At 42.7% G+C, this 16,496-nt stretch overlaps 1 protein-coding gene across 1 annotated transcript in view; it reads right to left on the minus strand.

Moving 5' to 3' along the window:
- The window catches only part of ISX (intestine specific homeobox), a 28,771-nt gene extending 23,804 nt beyond the window's left edge, over positions 1-4,967 (minus strand). Inside the window, exon 1 of the mRNA XM_075707161.1 lies at positions 4,796-4,967. Coding sequence (XP_075563276.1) covers positions 4,796-4,967 — 172 coding nt within the window. The remainder of the gene's footprint in view (positions 1-4,795) is intronic.
- Positions 4,968-16,496: the final 11,529 nt, after the last annotated feature.

The raw sequence follows: 16,496 nt of genomic DNA on the forward strand, positions 1-16,496 counted from the left end.
GTGGCTCAAAATGGTCTTTTTGGCTTGACTTTCAATTGTGTAGGAAAGGATGGGAAATTTCAGGCAAGATAGTAAGATTTCTTTTTGGAAGCAGGAGGTTATTTCAGATGGCCTAAGTTTCATTTAAGCCTTTTTGTGTAATCACTGGAGAGAGACGGGCTTGTTGTAGGCATAAGGCTTATGATTTTAGGGTCTACTAAGGCTGTGAACAGTGAAGAGTCTGTCACTGAGAAGTGCAAGCAGCTTTTTATTGTGCTGTTTTTCTCTTGCTTCTATAATTTTTTTTTTTTTTTAGGTGCATTGTTTTCCCTTGTAATAGGTGGGGTGAATTGGTGATATTGGCCAGGTGGTATCTGTTCAGTTATATTCCTTCAGCTGTTTCCTCTTTTGCAATAAAGCTGGGTGGAGTGTTGCTAAAGGTGAAGTAAACAATCACCATATTGACATTTGTGTGTGAAGCGGCAGTTGTATTCCTATTAATTTGCATATTCTTAACATAATAGGGCATAACACAGGCATAATGACAAAATTACTCTATCTGTTACTGCTTTTACTATTAATTTCCCAGGTGTAACATGCTCATCCCAAGCTCTCCTTGACTTGATAAGGGACCTCCTGTTGGTGGAACCTCACTGGCAGAAACCAGGGGAGTAATGAACAATTATTTCAGACATACTTTCAAGCACATTGAAATCAAGTTCCCAAGGATTTCAGCAGGATTTCTTCTGAAATAGGTCTGCTAGTCTTCTCTGTTTAAAATGAAAGAGTTGGCACCAGGGAGGAGATCAGCACTTGGTGGGTGTTTATTTGTGTCCCTTGCAAAGGCCCTGGTTACCCTTTCTAGGCACTGTGACAAAAGGAAGAGAGGGAAAGCATAGACTGAATACTAAAATGTCTTCTTGTTCACTACTCCTTTTTTAACTTGGTAAGAGTCTTTCAAAAATTTCAGTAGACTTCAGATCAACAGCTGCAGTTCCAGGTCACCTAGTAGTTGTGTTAGTGCAGTAAACTCACAAATTACTAATACTGCAACTGGGAAGTCACACGCTCCTGAGAAGACTGCACATTCCTTATTCCAAGTCCCACTGGAATTACACTCACAAAAAACTGTGAACTTAGGAGTCAGGCCCAGAGATCTTGTACATGACCAAGTCCTGCCCCAGCTTTCCGTGAGAGGCTGTCACTGTACACCACAACATCTTTTTTGTCAAAGAATCGTAGAATAATTTAGGTTAGAAGCAACTTCTAGAAGTCATCTGGTTCAGCACCCTGGTGGGGTTCTCTTGGGAAAGGACTCCAGGGTAAGCTTTGTCTATGTCCCTCATATCTGACATTCTGCGTCTTCTGGTCCTCTGGTCCTACCCATCTCGTCAGCTCTTAATGGCTAGATTTAGACTTCAGGACAAGCGTGATCTTGGCACCTAGACTGCCTGGATCAGCAGACAAGCTGGATGATAATTTCTGGCCTGCGTATTTACCCTATCTTAGCCACGAGTATGTGTGTGGTGCCAGTTCTTGCTCTCATATGGATCATAGCTTGGCTCAGATACATACCGTATGGGATGTGGGAAATGTTCTTAAAATCCATAGTAAGATATAACTCAGCCCTGACCTGTAGTACTTCCTTCTTTGCTGTTGCTGAACTGTTCTGGGAAAGCAGCTGGTTTTGTGTCCCATCCTGAAATTTCCAACAAGTTCCCTATCTCACTTCAGTTCCCTGACCTTGGCCAGCACCGAGCCAAATTAGATATGGCTGACTATTTACACAACTTGTTTAATGCTAGTGTTATATGGCATGAAATTGAATGACTTTGATGAAATACAGCAATTATCCCAAGATCTACAGCATAGGGTATTGCACTTCTGAAATAAATAAACCTTATCTGCAAAAATCAGCAGTTCTGCTAGGAAAGCAAAAGGTAATAAGCTTAGATATCTCTTTGGTGTTAGTAAGAAACCAACAGTGAAAAGGCTTCATTTTTATTCTATTTTTTAACATGCTTGGTCAATTGCAAAAGCAACATACAACATCATTTTGGAATATCTTTACATCTTTCCTGTTTTCCCAGCTCCAGCTCCAGCGACAGTTAAGTGAATCTTCATGTGTATATACTGTTTTCATTAGTTAACATTTTACATTGCTTTAAGTATATTAATCCAACCTTGCTTTCTAGCAGGGGAGAGAAGAGTGACTATATTCTCTTGCTACAGCTATAATCTCTCTCGGGCTAGGTGATGAAGCGAAGTCAAAGGCAAGGCCTGGCTGTTCTGCCTGCATTACTTTCAAGGTGAAAAACTGACTGTACTCTCAGGTGGAGCAATTTGGGATGAGACAGTACTGGCAGTGCAGTAATGCAATCCTAGGAACCCACCACATCCTGCATACAGATTTGTCAGACCTTGTGTTTGGAGTGGCACACTTAGCCGAGACACGCAGTGAAACAGGGCTTCAACATATTGATCGTGAAACAGACTTAATATAAAAAGGTCCTGTCTCTGCCATGCTTCTCTGTTCCCAGAGAAGAGTCTCGTGTTGTTAAAATGCAGTTCTATGGTCCATGTTATGAACAGCGCTGACTTCATTTTCAGTGGTGTTATCTGTCTCACTTTGGATCCAGTGGCACAAAATGACTGCCATGGGCCCTCTGGAAAGGACTTACAGCTCACAAAAGCTCACTCCCACAGAGCTCATGCCAGCGTTTCCCGCCGTGGGCAACCTGGCACCTGGTCTTCTTTGGCACACAGGCTGCATTACGCTTGCACCAGCATCAGCTATGTCCTTGTCCACCCCTACAAACTACCAAGCTCTTGCTTGTTTCAGGACTGTATTTAAAACATGGCCTGGGTCTGCTGTTGTTCAGGTCTGATCTGCACTGGCAGCTATAGGAAACCTCTAAATGCTGCAGTTCTCCAACAGTACCAGTGGTGAAACAGCCAAGCAAAACTAGCCATGGCCTTCAGGAAGCTCGTCTATCTTTGAAGCTGCCCTTTCTTTGAGCAGCAGGCTGGACTTCCAGATGACCTTGAGAGGTCCCATCCAACCTCAGTTATCCTGTGGTTCTGTGAAAATTCAGCAGCATGCTATCCGTCTCCCCCATACACAGGTTTCCGTGGCAAGCTGCAAGTACTGGCACAAAGCCAGCGATTGTATATTCAGCCCCAATGCTTGGGGCTCCCACGGCTGTGAGATGTGTTTGTTTGTGTTAAAAAAATGGGTAGATGTGGCACTTCGGGACATGGCTTATTCTAGTCTACCCTTGATTGGCTTAGAGTGACTTGGTAGTGTAGGTTAATGGTTGGACTGGATGATCTTAAAGGTCTTTTCCAACCTAAACGATTCTATGATTCTATGTGTTGTGGGCTGGCTCTGCCCCATGGTCAGAAAACAAGCTCTGTGCAGAGACAGTGAGCTTGCCCTGTGTCTGAGGTGAACAAGAAAGTGCAAATCTCATGCAAAGCATGACTGAGAGGCAGCATTAGTGGGACTGGGCTCAAGACCAGCTGGCGACTAACATTACACTACTGAGTGTGGTGCTCACTTCACTGTAGTTTCCTTCCCGATTTAGGTCTTGTTTGCTTTCCAGTCCAGGTCAGTATCCAGTTTGGACATAAAAAGACCTGAAACTATGCCAATAAGCAATGGTTATTTGGACTGCCAGGTTTTTGGAAAAAGACTCTCTCCCTTACTCCTGGGTGGTTCATTCAGTGTCCTGGGAAATACGGTCCTGATCTGTGAAAGGATCTTTCTGTGTTACAAAAAATAAAGTGCAGCATTAAGCTTTATTGAAAGCAGTTGAGCGAGAGGTGAGTGAAAATTTTCTGTCAAAACTACATGTAATTTTTCAGTTAAGTGGATGTGTTTGTATACATAAAACACCTCCTTTTCATGGAAGATGTAGATTAAAAAAGAAGAAGAAATACTAAATCCAGAAAATGTTGGCCATTGGTCTTTGTTTAAGGAAAAAAGAGACAATTTCTGTGGGGGTAAAAGTTCACTCAAGGCCAAAGTAACTAAACTGAGGAAACTGAAGTCAAAAAGGCTAATGCATTTGCTGGTTTGCTAAGATTGAAGTCATGCTAGTTTTCTACTAGCTAGTTTTATTTACTTCATGAAAAAACCTTGTGTCCATGATGATAAGGAGAAATGATTAAACACAAATGCTTTCTCTTTTCCTCTTCCAGCAATTGAGTACTAACACTCCTTAGCTACCATTACCCTTACAGACCACTTCTCCTGCTTGAGGATGAGTGGTCGGATTTATCAGAAAATTATACTGATTTGAGATTTGTCTGTAATTCCAGACAACTGTCAGCTGCTGATATAAGTGAAACTCCAACAACTTCATTAAGTTGCAGCAGTTTTAGGCTAGCTTCCTGAGTTTGAATGCCTGTCCTTCCTTATGACAGGTGATTTTTTTTTTTTTAGTAGCAAGTGTATTGTTTTTTAAAGGGAAAGACACCAGGATGTTGTATGTGTTTACAGTAAGCACTGAAGAGAGCTACCCGCAATAACTGTTCAGGTTGCATACCCACCTCTCCAATGACACTGAGGCTTCATAATGCACAAAATCCCACCAAAGGCTGGCAGCAGAGCCCAGTCTACCATGAGGTTGAAAGCAAATTATTTTTTAAAGATTATTTCTGTGTATATATATAATGAATGATTTGTACCCAATTAGGGAAATCCCAGATTCCTACAAAAGCTAAAGAATAAAAATTCTACAAAATCAAACAGGATAGCTTTAGGAGTTAAAAAGAAAGGAACATTTCATTAAATGTTAGAACTGGTACTTACCAAAGGCCAGTGGTGACCCTGCTTTTAGGGCTGGAAGTCTCTCAGTGTAGTTACTTCTGTTCCTGGTTTCACTGCTTAGGGTGGTGCTGGCAGAAGGTTTCTTTAAGATTTCCTCAATGGAAAAGGACAGGCTGGGCTTCCCCTGGCCAGCACACACCTGGGGGTCCGTCATCTTCCTGCCAAAGTGGCCACGGGACAGAGAGTCCTCTCCTGCTCTCCCAGCTCTCGGTGCACCCCAAGAAACATGCAGCTGGGAAGGTGCACGTCTCTCCCCACCTGTGCCCGGCCAACCTGCAGGAGCGCGGGGAGGAGAAACAAAGGTGACCCACGAGTGAGCACACACGCCTACTCCTCTCTGCTGATCAGCTTGGGACCAAGACCTGTGGTCCCGTGCCTGGGGAAGACAGCATTAGAAGTGGGGGTGAAAAGTCTTACCAACCCCACCCACTGCCGAACATCCCCCAGCAGGCGCAGATTTACGGAGCTCTGAACAATCACATGGCCATCCCTGGAGGAGGTGTGCTCCTTGCAGACCTGGGTGAAAAATGCCCTGGGAAGGGTTGCTTCTCATTGGTAAATCCTGTTTGTGGGGGGCAGTTATCCTTCTTTTCCATTTCAGGCTGAAATCTATGACAAGCCCACTGGATTTGTACTATTATGGAGTTAGGAAAATAATCATCAGGGTGAATACTTGTCCCTCCTGCCATTTACTAACAAGAGAGACACCCTGTAAGCTTCTCTCACAGACAAGGAGGTGTCACACATGGGACCTCCCTCACCAGCAATTCTGACATTATCCTTCAGCCATTCCCCCCCAGACATCAGCTTTAGTTCAGATTCTCTTTTCTTCTACTTTGGAAACCCTTTGAACTTTCCAAACAGGTGCTTTTCAATATCATCCCATCTAATCAGTCACAAGAGAAAAAGAGATGGCCCTTGCAACATGTTTAGGAAATAGAATTAGTGCCCTCTACCCCCCACCTACGCTCCTAAAGATAAAACATTATTTTCTTTCTCTCCTGAGCTATAAGACAAGGTAGCTTGACAATCATCCCACCAGTTGCTTGCACCTCCCAGTCAGGCATCCACTGCAGGGGGAGAAGATTTCCTGGATAATGCAGATGAATGCCAGCAATTCCTCTCCTGAGACACTTCTGTCTTCTTGTTAATTTTTATTTTGGAAAGAATGTGTGGTTAGATACACTCCCGTTCCTTCCCTCTCCCTGCCCCCACTGGCATTTCTTGCCGCCTTCTGGGATTGCCCCTCACCTTTTAAATTGCTATGGTTGTGTCTCCCTCTCCTGCTGGTTCTCCTCTGTACCTTCCTTATCGTCCTCTTATAATTGTATTGGCATGCCCTGCCTTATTTGTCCAATGAACTGACAATTCTTGAGCTGATATCCCATCATATGACCCCTTCACGGAGCGAAGACCAAAATTACTGTGTAACCAGGGAGCAATAAACTACACCTGATAAGATGAAAGGCTTTCGGCTCTTTCCAGGTTCGAGATACTGGAAAAGTGGTGGGGGCAGTGGAGAAAAGATCAATGAAAGAGGTAAAAAATGGTGCAGCCAGTTGTGATGAAGAATATTTAATTATCTGATTTTATTAACCAAGCTTCTCCCCAGGCGACAGGGTAGACAAGCGAGTGCCTTTCACACTGATGAAATGCATGGAGTAGAGAGTGGGAAGTGCTTTTCTTTGTTCTCTTTGCCTCAGTGGAGCTGTTTGTGTAAAGGAGGATCTCGTGCCTTCCTGGTTGTGTGATGGAGTGGCAGCTGTTGCATGGGTGCAAAAGGTCTTGTGGCCCTCTCCATAAGCAGAGGACACCTTGCCGTTTCAATTGATGTGCACAGGGAGATGCCACTCTGGCCAAGCCGTCCTCTCCTGCTTTGCTGCCAGTGCCTGTAATTCCAGCTGGACACACAAAGAGAGATGTCTTCCCCTCCTCTGCTTAGGCAGAATGAGAGAGTGGGTAATTTAAGGGTTGAGAAGAGGTGAGCATGTCATCTGTATGCAGAGAGAAGGGAAAGAAAGATGCTCTGAATCTACACCCTGGATGAAAACTGCCTATTTAATAACAGGATTCCCCCTTTTCCTCATGATTCCTGATTCAAAACCCATGAAAATGTGCAACAAGAAACCTGGTGCATTCTTTTACAAATGCCTTACTTTCCCTACTCAGCTTGCCTAAGACACTGGAAAAGGGGACACTCTTCTTGCTTTTACTGGCTTCCTATAGAGCAATGGCTTCAAATCTTGCTCACTTCCCAGATGTCATGAGTTGAATGTCCTTGACCCAGCCTCCAGTGTATTAATTTAGCATCTATGACAGTGTCTGGACTCTGATGTTCACTGCGCTACCTTTTATCTGAAAGCTTTCAGGCACAGGGCAACCAGCTGTAGGGATGAGGAGCCTCTGTTTTTTAAGCCTCCCCTGCTGTCCATTTTTTGAAAGGCTCTGTGTAGGTGCAGGAGTGAAGCCCATGGATTTGTCTGCTTCAGTTGCCAAGTGAAGCCCAAGAAAGGACACATTTTCCTCTGCTGTGGAAAGCTTTGGCTTTGGTGTGTTATTAAAGCCTCTTTGTGTTCAAGGGGCTCATTTCTTGCTGCAGGGGGAGGAGGAGGAGGATTTCATGGGAAAGTCTGATAGGTCCCAACACTCCTTATGAGAGGACTCATATCTTTGGAGGTCACTGGCTGGGTAAATTAGCCTAGTGACTCTCAGGGCAAAAAATACACCTCCTATCCCTCCTCTTTGCTCCAGCTCCATTTTTGCTGAGTTAAATACACACCATTTTGAAAGGAAGAAATGTAGCCTTCTGGCAGTTATGCCTCTATGAACGCTCACATCAGCTCCCAAAGAAATCTCTATGCCTCCACATTAAAAACTTTCTTAAAAATATTTTTTAAGAAGAGAGAGCTGAGACAGGCACACTCCAAGTTTTCATCTCAGTGAAATACCTTTATTCAATGATCACATTGACAACACGTACCAAGTGAGAACAGAGTATCTCCATATTCAGAGAGTATACACTGCCTGTCTCTACTGCCACCAACTCGCTCTGGGTAGGCACCTGCTGAGACAACACTGTAGTCCCATGTCACAAAATCAAACTGTGCGTGTTTGTATAACTATTCTGTCTTAGTCTGCGACTTTAAACCTCCCTGCTGCTCGCAGGGGCAAGTTGATTTTCTCTGTGCGTTTAAATGAGATGCGCACATGCAAATTTACAACTTGAAAGCTTCCTTGTGAAGGCTTTATTTTTGTTCTGTCTTATTGTATTGTTCTTTTTATTAAAACTGAAGGCAATGCCAACTGAGAAATATATTTTTGTTCTTCTATATAGAAAAACACAACAAGCACTAAAGTAGGAAATAGGATGAATAAGTGACAGCTCTTGAAAGGGGATTAGAAAGCAGCAGTGTAATGATGCATAAATCCCATGTTTTGCTTACAAAAGTTTCTTCAGAAAAAAATGCAATTTGATATCAAAATGTTTAAGTAATACCAAAAGACTTGAACATTTTAATATTTTTTTAATACAAAAATGGAAAAATAGTGATAAATACTATTTCATTAACTAAAAAAAAAGAAATACTTTCATTTGAATTACTGCTAGTTTGGAATTTCTTTGCTTTGCATTATATTAAAATAAAGATGAGTGGCAAAAAATAGAAGCTTGAAATGCAAATGAACATTTTGCAAATTAAAATAGTTCAGTTGACCCCCTTTTTCAAATGATTGAGTTGCTGAAATGTAACAAATTATTTATGTTCAAAACAAGAAATGATTTACTTTTAAATTACCAAAGAATGAAGAAGTTATTTTTCTGCCAAGTTCTAATATGATGGCTTTTGTAGGGTAGTTTGGGGATTTTTTTACATTTCTGCTTGACCTGGAAATGCAGATGACTCTCATTTGTTACAATTATTGTGCTACCTGTCTAATTTAGTCTATAAATTCCTTGAGGCAGGAAACACATCTTCCCCTGGGGTTGCTGAGCTCTGAAGGCAACTCTTTACACCAGAAGGCAGCTGTCTAGAACAAAATCATGCCGTGTTGATTCTCTCAACTTGTCCTGCCTGTGCCAGGCAAATCTAGAGGCCCACAAAGCCTGTGAGGTTTTTAAAATATGGTGTGCTTTCAGAAAGTGAAAAATCCTGGATGTGCGGACTTGAAATCAACTTAGGATCAATACTTGGGAGCTTTTTGTCTTATATTGCCTGTCTCGAAGGGGAATAAGAATTGTATTTATGCTGTCAGTCAGGAAGCATGACTATTCCTGCCCCACTGGTCTCTTCCTCAGGATAAAGACGATAAGAGGACAATATTCTACCCGACACCTCTGAAACATCTCCTTTAAGCTCCCACTTTTGTATGTGACTCAGAGTCAGAGCTGTCCAGTGTTTATGCACAGCATGGATGCTGCAGCTCACAACACCTCATCTCTGAGGGCTTGTGCTCAGTCAGCTGTTCAGAGCAAGTCTATGAGCTCAGGCAGTCAGGGGCACTGGTGCATAGGTGCACTGGCAGTTGCCAGCGATGGTGCAGCTGCAAATTGCCCACATCACCTCTGGAGCCTCATGTCCTTGTAGGCTGTCTTCCATTCTTTACGCCTTACTGGACTCTGACAACCTCCCCAGTGACAGCTGAGTTGCTCTGATCTTCTCAAAGTTCAACAGCTGGCAATGATCTAGCAGAATGCCCATCCCAGCCCTGCCTTCTGGAGTCCTTTTAACCTCAGATTTATTAGCCCTGTTGTCTCCATAGATTTCTCAACAAGCTCATAAATTAGAAATATTAATAAAAGGGACACTGAAGGTTTAAACTGATAACATTTATTATGTTTTTTTTTTTTTAGTGGCACAATTATTATCAATTGACATTTAAAATGGCATCATAATCCATCAAGGTGAAATGGACTCAGAAAGATATTTCTCCCAGGCCAAAAATAACAACAACACCAGCAGCAGGACTGCAAGAGAGGAAGCACACATGCAGTTTGAGTCCAGGTCACTGATTACATAGTTTGGAGGTGGTTTTTAGCAGCTTCACCCTCTGTTTAATCCATTCTTGTATTTCATAATGCTTCTTCTCCCCGGCCAGGCCTCTCAAGCCCTTTCTAGAGGTTTTTCTATCAAAAATCTTTAGTTAATCCATGATGGGGAGCCTGGCTCTTTGCTTCAAATGGAGCAGGAGCTGTTATATATGGGAAGGGCTGGAGAGATCAAAGGTTGTCCTTTTCATAGTGATTCAGGCCTCTGCGCAGCAATTGCCATGGAGAACTGTCCGGCATGGCTATAAACTGGCTTTGATCCATCTGCTGTTTGGCTGAAGGAAAGTTAAAAATAAAGAAGGAATGTGCTTAATATAGCCCATCCTTGCAAACATGGGAAGAACAACAATTCTCTCCCCACCTACTGAAGAAGGCTACAGAGGCTGTATGTACAGAAATAAAAACAATTCTCCAGGGAAAAAAAAATGTTCCAGGAATTGATAACAGTAAAACAGAAAGTCCCTGATCTCTATCTCATTATTTCAAAGTGGTTGTAGTTTGGTAGTGAATAAATGTCCATAGTGATGCATGAAAATGAACTTCCCGTGTCCCAGAATGGTTCTTCATCACCCAGATGTGGAGAAGGTACTGAATCCTCCCATGAATCACTAGCACTATGTTGGACCGCTGTTGTTTTGTAGCATTACCTGCAATTACAGAATTAGGTCTTCACTGCATTTTCCATTATGGAGATGCCCAGCAGAAGATAATCTTTTAAACAGTGCCATAGCAAGCTGTCTTGTTTGCCAATGGGGAAGAGACTGGCACTTCCAAATGGACCATTCAAGCTATCCTCAGGTAAATGCCTGAGAGACATGTTTCTAACCTCCCTCAGGAGGTACTTCTCTCTCTACATTTTCAAGAGAGAAAGCTTCAAGAAGTAGTTTAGATTTATTATCTAAAAGTTAGGTGCCTAGAGTACAGTAACCCTGTCCCCCCAACCTTCAAATCAACCATGCAATGCACAGATTGGGATTGTGAGACTGATTTTTTTTGTCCTGTGTTCTTAACCACGTGTGCACTGGACTGTTTTGGTAGACAGCTTTTTTCATTGTGCTCATATGAAAAAAAGCACACACAAACAAAGTGAGCCTAGCAGTAGGTCGAAGTCAGTGAGGTTGAGCTGACCATCAATGTCTTGGCTGTATGGGAAATGTTTATGCTGTTCTAATGCAGTGAAGCTGCCAGCTATTGTCTTATTCCTGGGAAGACTGGTCTGGAGTCATTCAGCTCCTGGGTACAGTGTCATGGGAAGTAGCCTTCTCATGCTGGGAGTATTCTGAGATTTCAAGAGATGCTCCTACACCAAATCAGAACAAAAACTCAAACTCTCAAGGACTCAAAAAAAAAAAAAAGTTTTTTTTTTCAGTTCATTAGCCTCAGCTCAATAAAAACATTTCATTTTGATCATAATAAAATGTTTTGTCTTGCTGTTGAACTTTCAATTATTTTTTTCACCATAATGAATTCATTTTCAAATAAAGAAGTAATCTCAAACATGGAAAAACAACCTTTTAAAAACTATTGGAACAACATGTTTTAAGAATCTGAAGAATTTTCATAATTTTTTTTTTTTTTTTTTAAATGAATAGTGAATCCAAACACCACCAGCCTGGTTGTGTAGTGCTTTGTGTGTGCAGAGCAAATGCATGTATTTGCCGCTGACCCAGTTTCCTGGTCTCCTAGATGCAACTGGAAAATCAGCTGTTTGCCAAAAAACATTCAGGAAAAGTTATAGTATGTACTCTTTTCCTAAGTCTGCTGTCTGTCCTGATTAACAGGAAGCATAGTTAACTACCTAGTCATATTATATTGTTAAACCCACTTTTTTCAAAGGCTTTTCCTCTATTTCCATAGCTATTTTTCTCAAATCCAGCAGTCCAGTCTGTGAGGTATCCTGGAAAGCAGTTATTGCATAGATAATTTATAAAGGAATAAAGAAATTCTATATTGCATGCATAACAGGGATTTTATCTGTCTGGGATGGTCACAGATTTCAGTGTGTACAAGTTTGTCAACCTTACCTTTCTCTAAAATTGCTTTGATTTCCACAAGAAAAAATCATTACTGTGTCATAAATTTCCCAACTGGCTCTGACACCCTGCATGAATTTTAACCAGTCAACACCTTTCACGTGATAGACTTTGCAAACAGTATTGTGAAACGGTGCTTTAGTTACCAGTAATTAATTCAATGCTTAGGCTGACAGAGCCAGTATTAGGTGATCACTGCTCAAACCATTTCTGCCTCTCAAAGCCAAGCAGGAGAGGGCAGCATGTCCTGTGGGACAGCACACCAGGGCTGCAACAGCCCAGGTGGGGAAGTGAAAATTGTCTTACATCCTTGTCTTCCACTTTAAGTCGAGTCATCCCCATGGTGAAAAGGTGTCACAGAATGTGAAGTGATACTCTTATCCACCTGACTTCCATGCAAAGATTCTCCTGCAGTTACTTAACACAGTAAACCCCATGATTTACAAGCCAAGAACAACCTTGATTTTTTGTGTATATGGGCTTCTGAAGCTTTGTAGGGTGGAAAAGAATTACAGAAATAGGATAGGATAGGATAGGATAGGATAGGATAGGATAGGATAGGATAGGATAGGATAGACTATTTCAGTTGGAAGGGACCTACAACGATCACCTAGTCCAACTGCTTGACCAATTCAGGGCTGACCAAGTTAAACCATGTTATTAAGGGCATTGTCCAAATGCCTCTTAAACACTGACTGGCTTGGGGCATCAACCACCTCTCTAGGAAGCCTGTGCCAGTGTTTGACCACCCTCTTGGTAAAGAAGTGCTTCCTAATGTCCAGTCTAAACCTCCCCTGGCTCTGCTTTGAACCATTCCCATGCGTCCTATCATTGGACACCAGGGAGAAGAGATCAGCACCTCCCTCTCCACTTCCCCTCCTCAGGAAGGTGTAGAGAGCATACAATATCCATAAAGAAAGCCAGTAAATTAAAATCCGTTAAAGGCTGGTCACCAAAGCCCTTTTTTCAGGTTACTTATTCTAGAAAGCACAAGAGAAGCTGAGAGTTGTCCTGTCTTCTTTAAACTTCAGACTTCCCAGCACCTAGACATGTAGTTTTAAAGAAATTAGTAATGGGAAAAGTGACAATAACTCATGCTTTTTCCTGTTGAATACCCAAAACCCTACTTATCCCACAAAGTGTAGGGAGTGAACTGATCCTGATCCAGGCCCTGCTGGGCCTAACAGCCTCTTGCCTGATGAGACCTTAAGTATTATTTCAGGATGAGCTGGGAGCTGGATGGTTTGTATTATTGAATTTCTCTGTAGGTCCTGAACAGCAATGGCAGGAGGGCATGAATATGTGTCCCCAGAGCCACACAAAGGGAGTGCCAAGAGGAGAATAAACTCTTTGTTGACAGAGGAGTGAGAGCAGAAGACAAAAAAGTCTTGATAGCAAGAGAAGATACTGGGCAGGAGCAAGATACATCAGCAGAGCAGACTGGGAGATATTATCTTTGCAACCTGTGCTGTCAACACATCATCTTCGTCAGTACTAAAATTCAGGTCAAACTCCATGAAGAGACAGTAAAAGAGATTGCACTGTAGTAATTCATTAGTTCTGCTTACAAAACCTGGGGAAAATGTCACTTCCAAATTTAGACAATACATCAAAATTTCAACCTCTGCCAGGGACAGTGGTGTCAGGCTGGCCAGATGGTAGAATGGAAAAACAAGCAAACAATCCACTGAGGGTCTGCAAAATCTTAGGAGAGCACAAGATATCTGCACAGACTAGAGAAGGAAAAATACCACCTGCAGGCACACAAAGGAGACGTTCATCCACTTACTGAGGAGATATAAGTCCCTCTCACCTGGCAGTGCTCTCCCCTCCTGAGCCAGCCCTCTCTCAGGCTCCTTCCCTCCACTTTGGTAGCATTGCAACTTTCCCTGTCCTCTCCCTGGGGAGCCTCAGAAAATGATGAAGTGCACAATATTCCTAGGCTTTCAGCATTTTGTTTTCTTTAATGGGCTCCAGTGGGAGCTCCTATTAATCCACTCTAGAGAGAAGAGCTTTTTTGTTGTTGCTGCTATTGTTTGCCCCCTTCTGCCTGAGGCAGGTCATGCATTATGTGCCTGATGTTCTTCCTCACTCCTGGACTTCCCTGTGATGTCCCACGGGGGCCCATTAAGAGTTTCCTTGCTGCATCCCTCCAGAGAAAGGCCAAGTGCTGAAGTGGGAGAGGCAGGGGAAGAGAGAGGCTCTTGTGGCTCAGGGAATTACAGAATCTTTGGAGGGGAACAGCAAGTCACCATTAGGCTTTGGATAAGGGCAGGACATCTCCAAAGCTACACAGGCCTATGGGGCTCTGCTGGGGGGTTGAGTTGGATACTGGAATAAATTGTCTGATTACAGAGCAAGAGTATGGTCTGGGTGTTTTTCCTTCTTAAGTTGCTCTCTGAGTCATGGTATTTTCACTCATGTAGTGGCACAGGAACTCAGACTTCAGGGAAATGGACACTTCTGACCTGCACCTGACTGCAGGTCCTTCTGTGGTCTGGCCCACAAACTACACACACTTGAGCCAAAGTTTAGCTCCAGCTGCTAAAGCTGCCTATGCCTTTGGGGCAGAAAAGCCCTAGTTTGGTTCCCGTGGGTGACACATAACAGCCACTTTCATGCATTTAAAATAAATTTCCTGCAAGAAGCCATCCCTTTTTTTTATAACCATAGACATTTTAAACATATTTCTGTATTTTCTGATGTGCCACTGCCACAGGCTATGAAAATTGTTTGGGGTATATAGTTGTTTTTTTTTTTTCTTTTCTCCCTTGCAGTTTGTAGCAGGGAAGCAACCTTTCTGTAGTTGTGTGCCAACCTGGCCTCTCTTCAAGTGCACTGTCTGCTTTTTATCCATAAAATCACATACTGGAAAGTCCGTCTACAGAACATTATTAGCTGAGGCTGCAGAGTCAAGTACTGGAAAGCTAAGGCAATGCCAGACTTGAGATTGCTTCTGCTCATACATAAAGAGACAGATGCATTAGGACATACTAAAAGCTTTTGTAGATGGTCAGACTCCTGCAGAAGGTGGGAGGATCTGTCTCCCAGGCAGGACTGATGAATTACCTGAAAAATGACTCATTTGCATGAACTCTTTCTTCCTCAGCTGTGGCCCCCACCCCCCTTCCAACTGCTCATTTTGGTCCCTTGTCTGTGTCCTCTGCAACTCCCAGTAGGCACTGAAACCATGGTGGCTGTGGCATATGCCACAGCACTCTGCTGCAGACAGGGGAAGAGGAGGAGGAGGAGGAGGCAGATGAGGATTGCCTGGTTCAAACAACCCCTGAGAGGTATGAAAGGGCATTTTTCAGACCAGAAGGCAAGAGAGGGGTTTTGAGGCTAATACTTCTATTCAGGAGCTGCTACGTAGATCGCTCCTCTCTGTGGTTTGTTCCTCGCTCATTCAGCCTCCTTTGGTGATGAGCTGTCAGTCACTGCTGATGAGGCACTGAAAAAAGGCTACAAAGTAGTACTAGTTTCTGATCTAGTAAATGTTTCCATGGTCCACCCTGAGGAGAAAATGAAAGTTTACCTCCCTACCTCAATAGAGTGCAGAGCAGTTGAGCTGTGCATGGCCAAAGCAAGGCACTGAGACTCATAGAATAGTTTAGGTTGGAAAAGACCTTTAAGTCCCCTTACACGGCCAAAGAGAAATTTGGTCAAGGATGGGTGAGGGCTGTTAGTGGCAGATGGTGCAGGGTCTCTCAATCTCTCCCCACCCTTGCCTACACTAGTGGTAATGTAACAGGGCAGTGAGTTTTCTTTCTGACTGAATACTGAAGCTTATTTGCAGCTTAGGTTGCCAAAAATAAAACTAATTGGCTGAAATGTTCCATTTAGTTGTATTATTATGGGAGTAAGTTTTGAAAAATTAAAACATTTTCAGATTGTCATTGCTCTTTTTATGAAATTCATGAAAACAGCATTTTTAAAAATTAAAAATCTTTTCTGTGTTCTTTATTTATTTAGGAAAAAAAAAAAAAGTGCCTGTAATTTGCCTTTAGCTTTAGGTACAGCCCTTCCCTCTGCTGGATGCTGACAGCAGATTCAAGCAGTTGCTCTATCTGTGACATGCAGGTTGCCATTTCCAGCTTTCCTTCATGGCCAGGAGGGCTAAAAGCATTTCTCAATAATGAAAATAGAGATGTTATTGTCGTCAAAGCAGAGCTGGATCCTCAGGCACATGCCTGTGCATTAACCTGTCCTGGGCATCATGCAGATTTGTCCTCTGGCTCTGCAAAGGCAGGTACGGCCTTGTACGTGCTTTATCCACAGGAACTCCCCTGCAGACACCACATACTAACTGCCACCCCTGTATTGTTGACATGACTAGGTGAATACACAAGACAGTCACTGTCAGTTTTGGGTTTGGTGTTTTTTCTTTTTTTGTAAATACTTTTCTAAATTTTGTTTACACGCTAGTGCACTCAAGGTAGAGGTGAGATGAGGTTAAGAATCAGTTTATAATTACCCACCATTTCCTATTTTAAATAATAATTTTCTTTTACTCCTTTGAGGAACTATGAATAACACGGAGTGCAAACTCACGTTATTTTTACATCTCCAAATCTGTCACCTTTAAATCAGTGCTCAGTTAACAATA

The sequence above is a fragment of the Pelecanus crispus genome, chromosome 1 (assembly GCF_030463565.1).
Source record: "Pelecanus crispus isolate bPelCri1 chromosome 1, bPelCri1.pri, whole genome shotgun sequence".
In the NCBI taxonomy this organism is placed as follows: domain Eukaryota; kingdom Metazoa; phylum Chordata; class Aves; order Pelecaniformes; family Pelecanidae; genus Pelecanus; species Pelecanus crispus.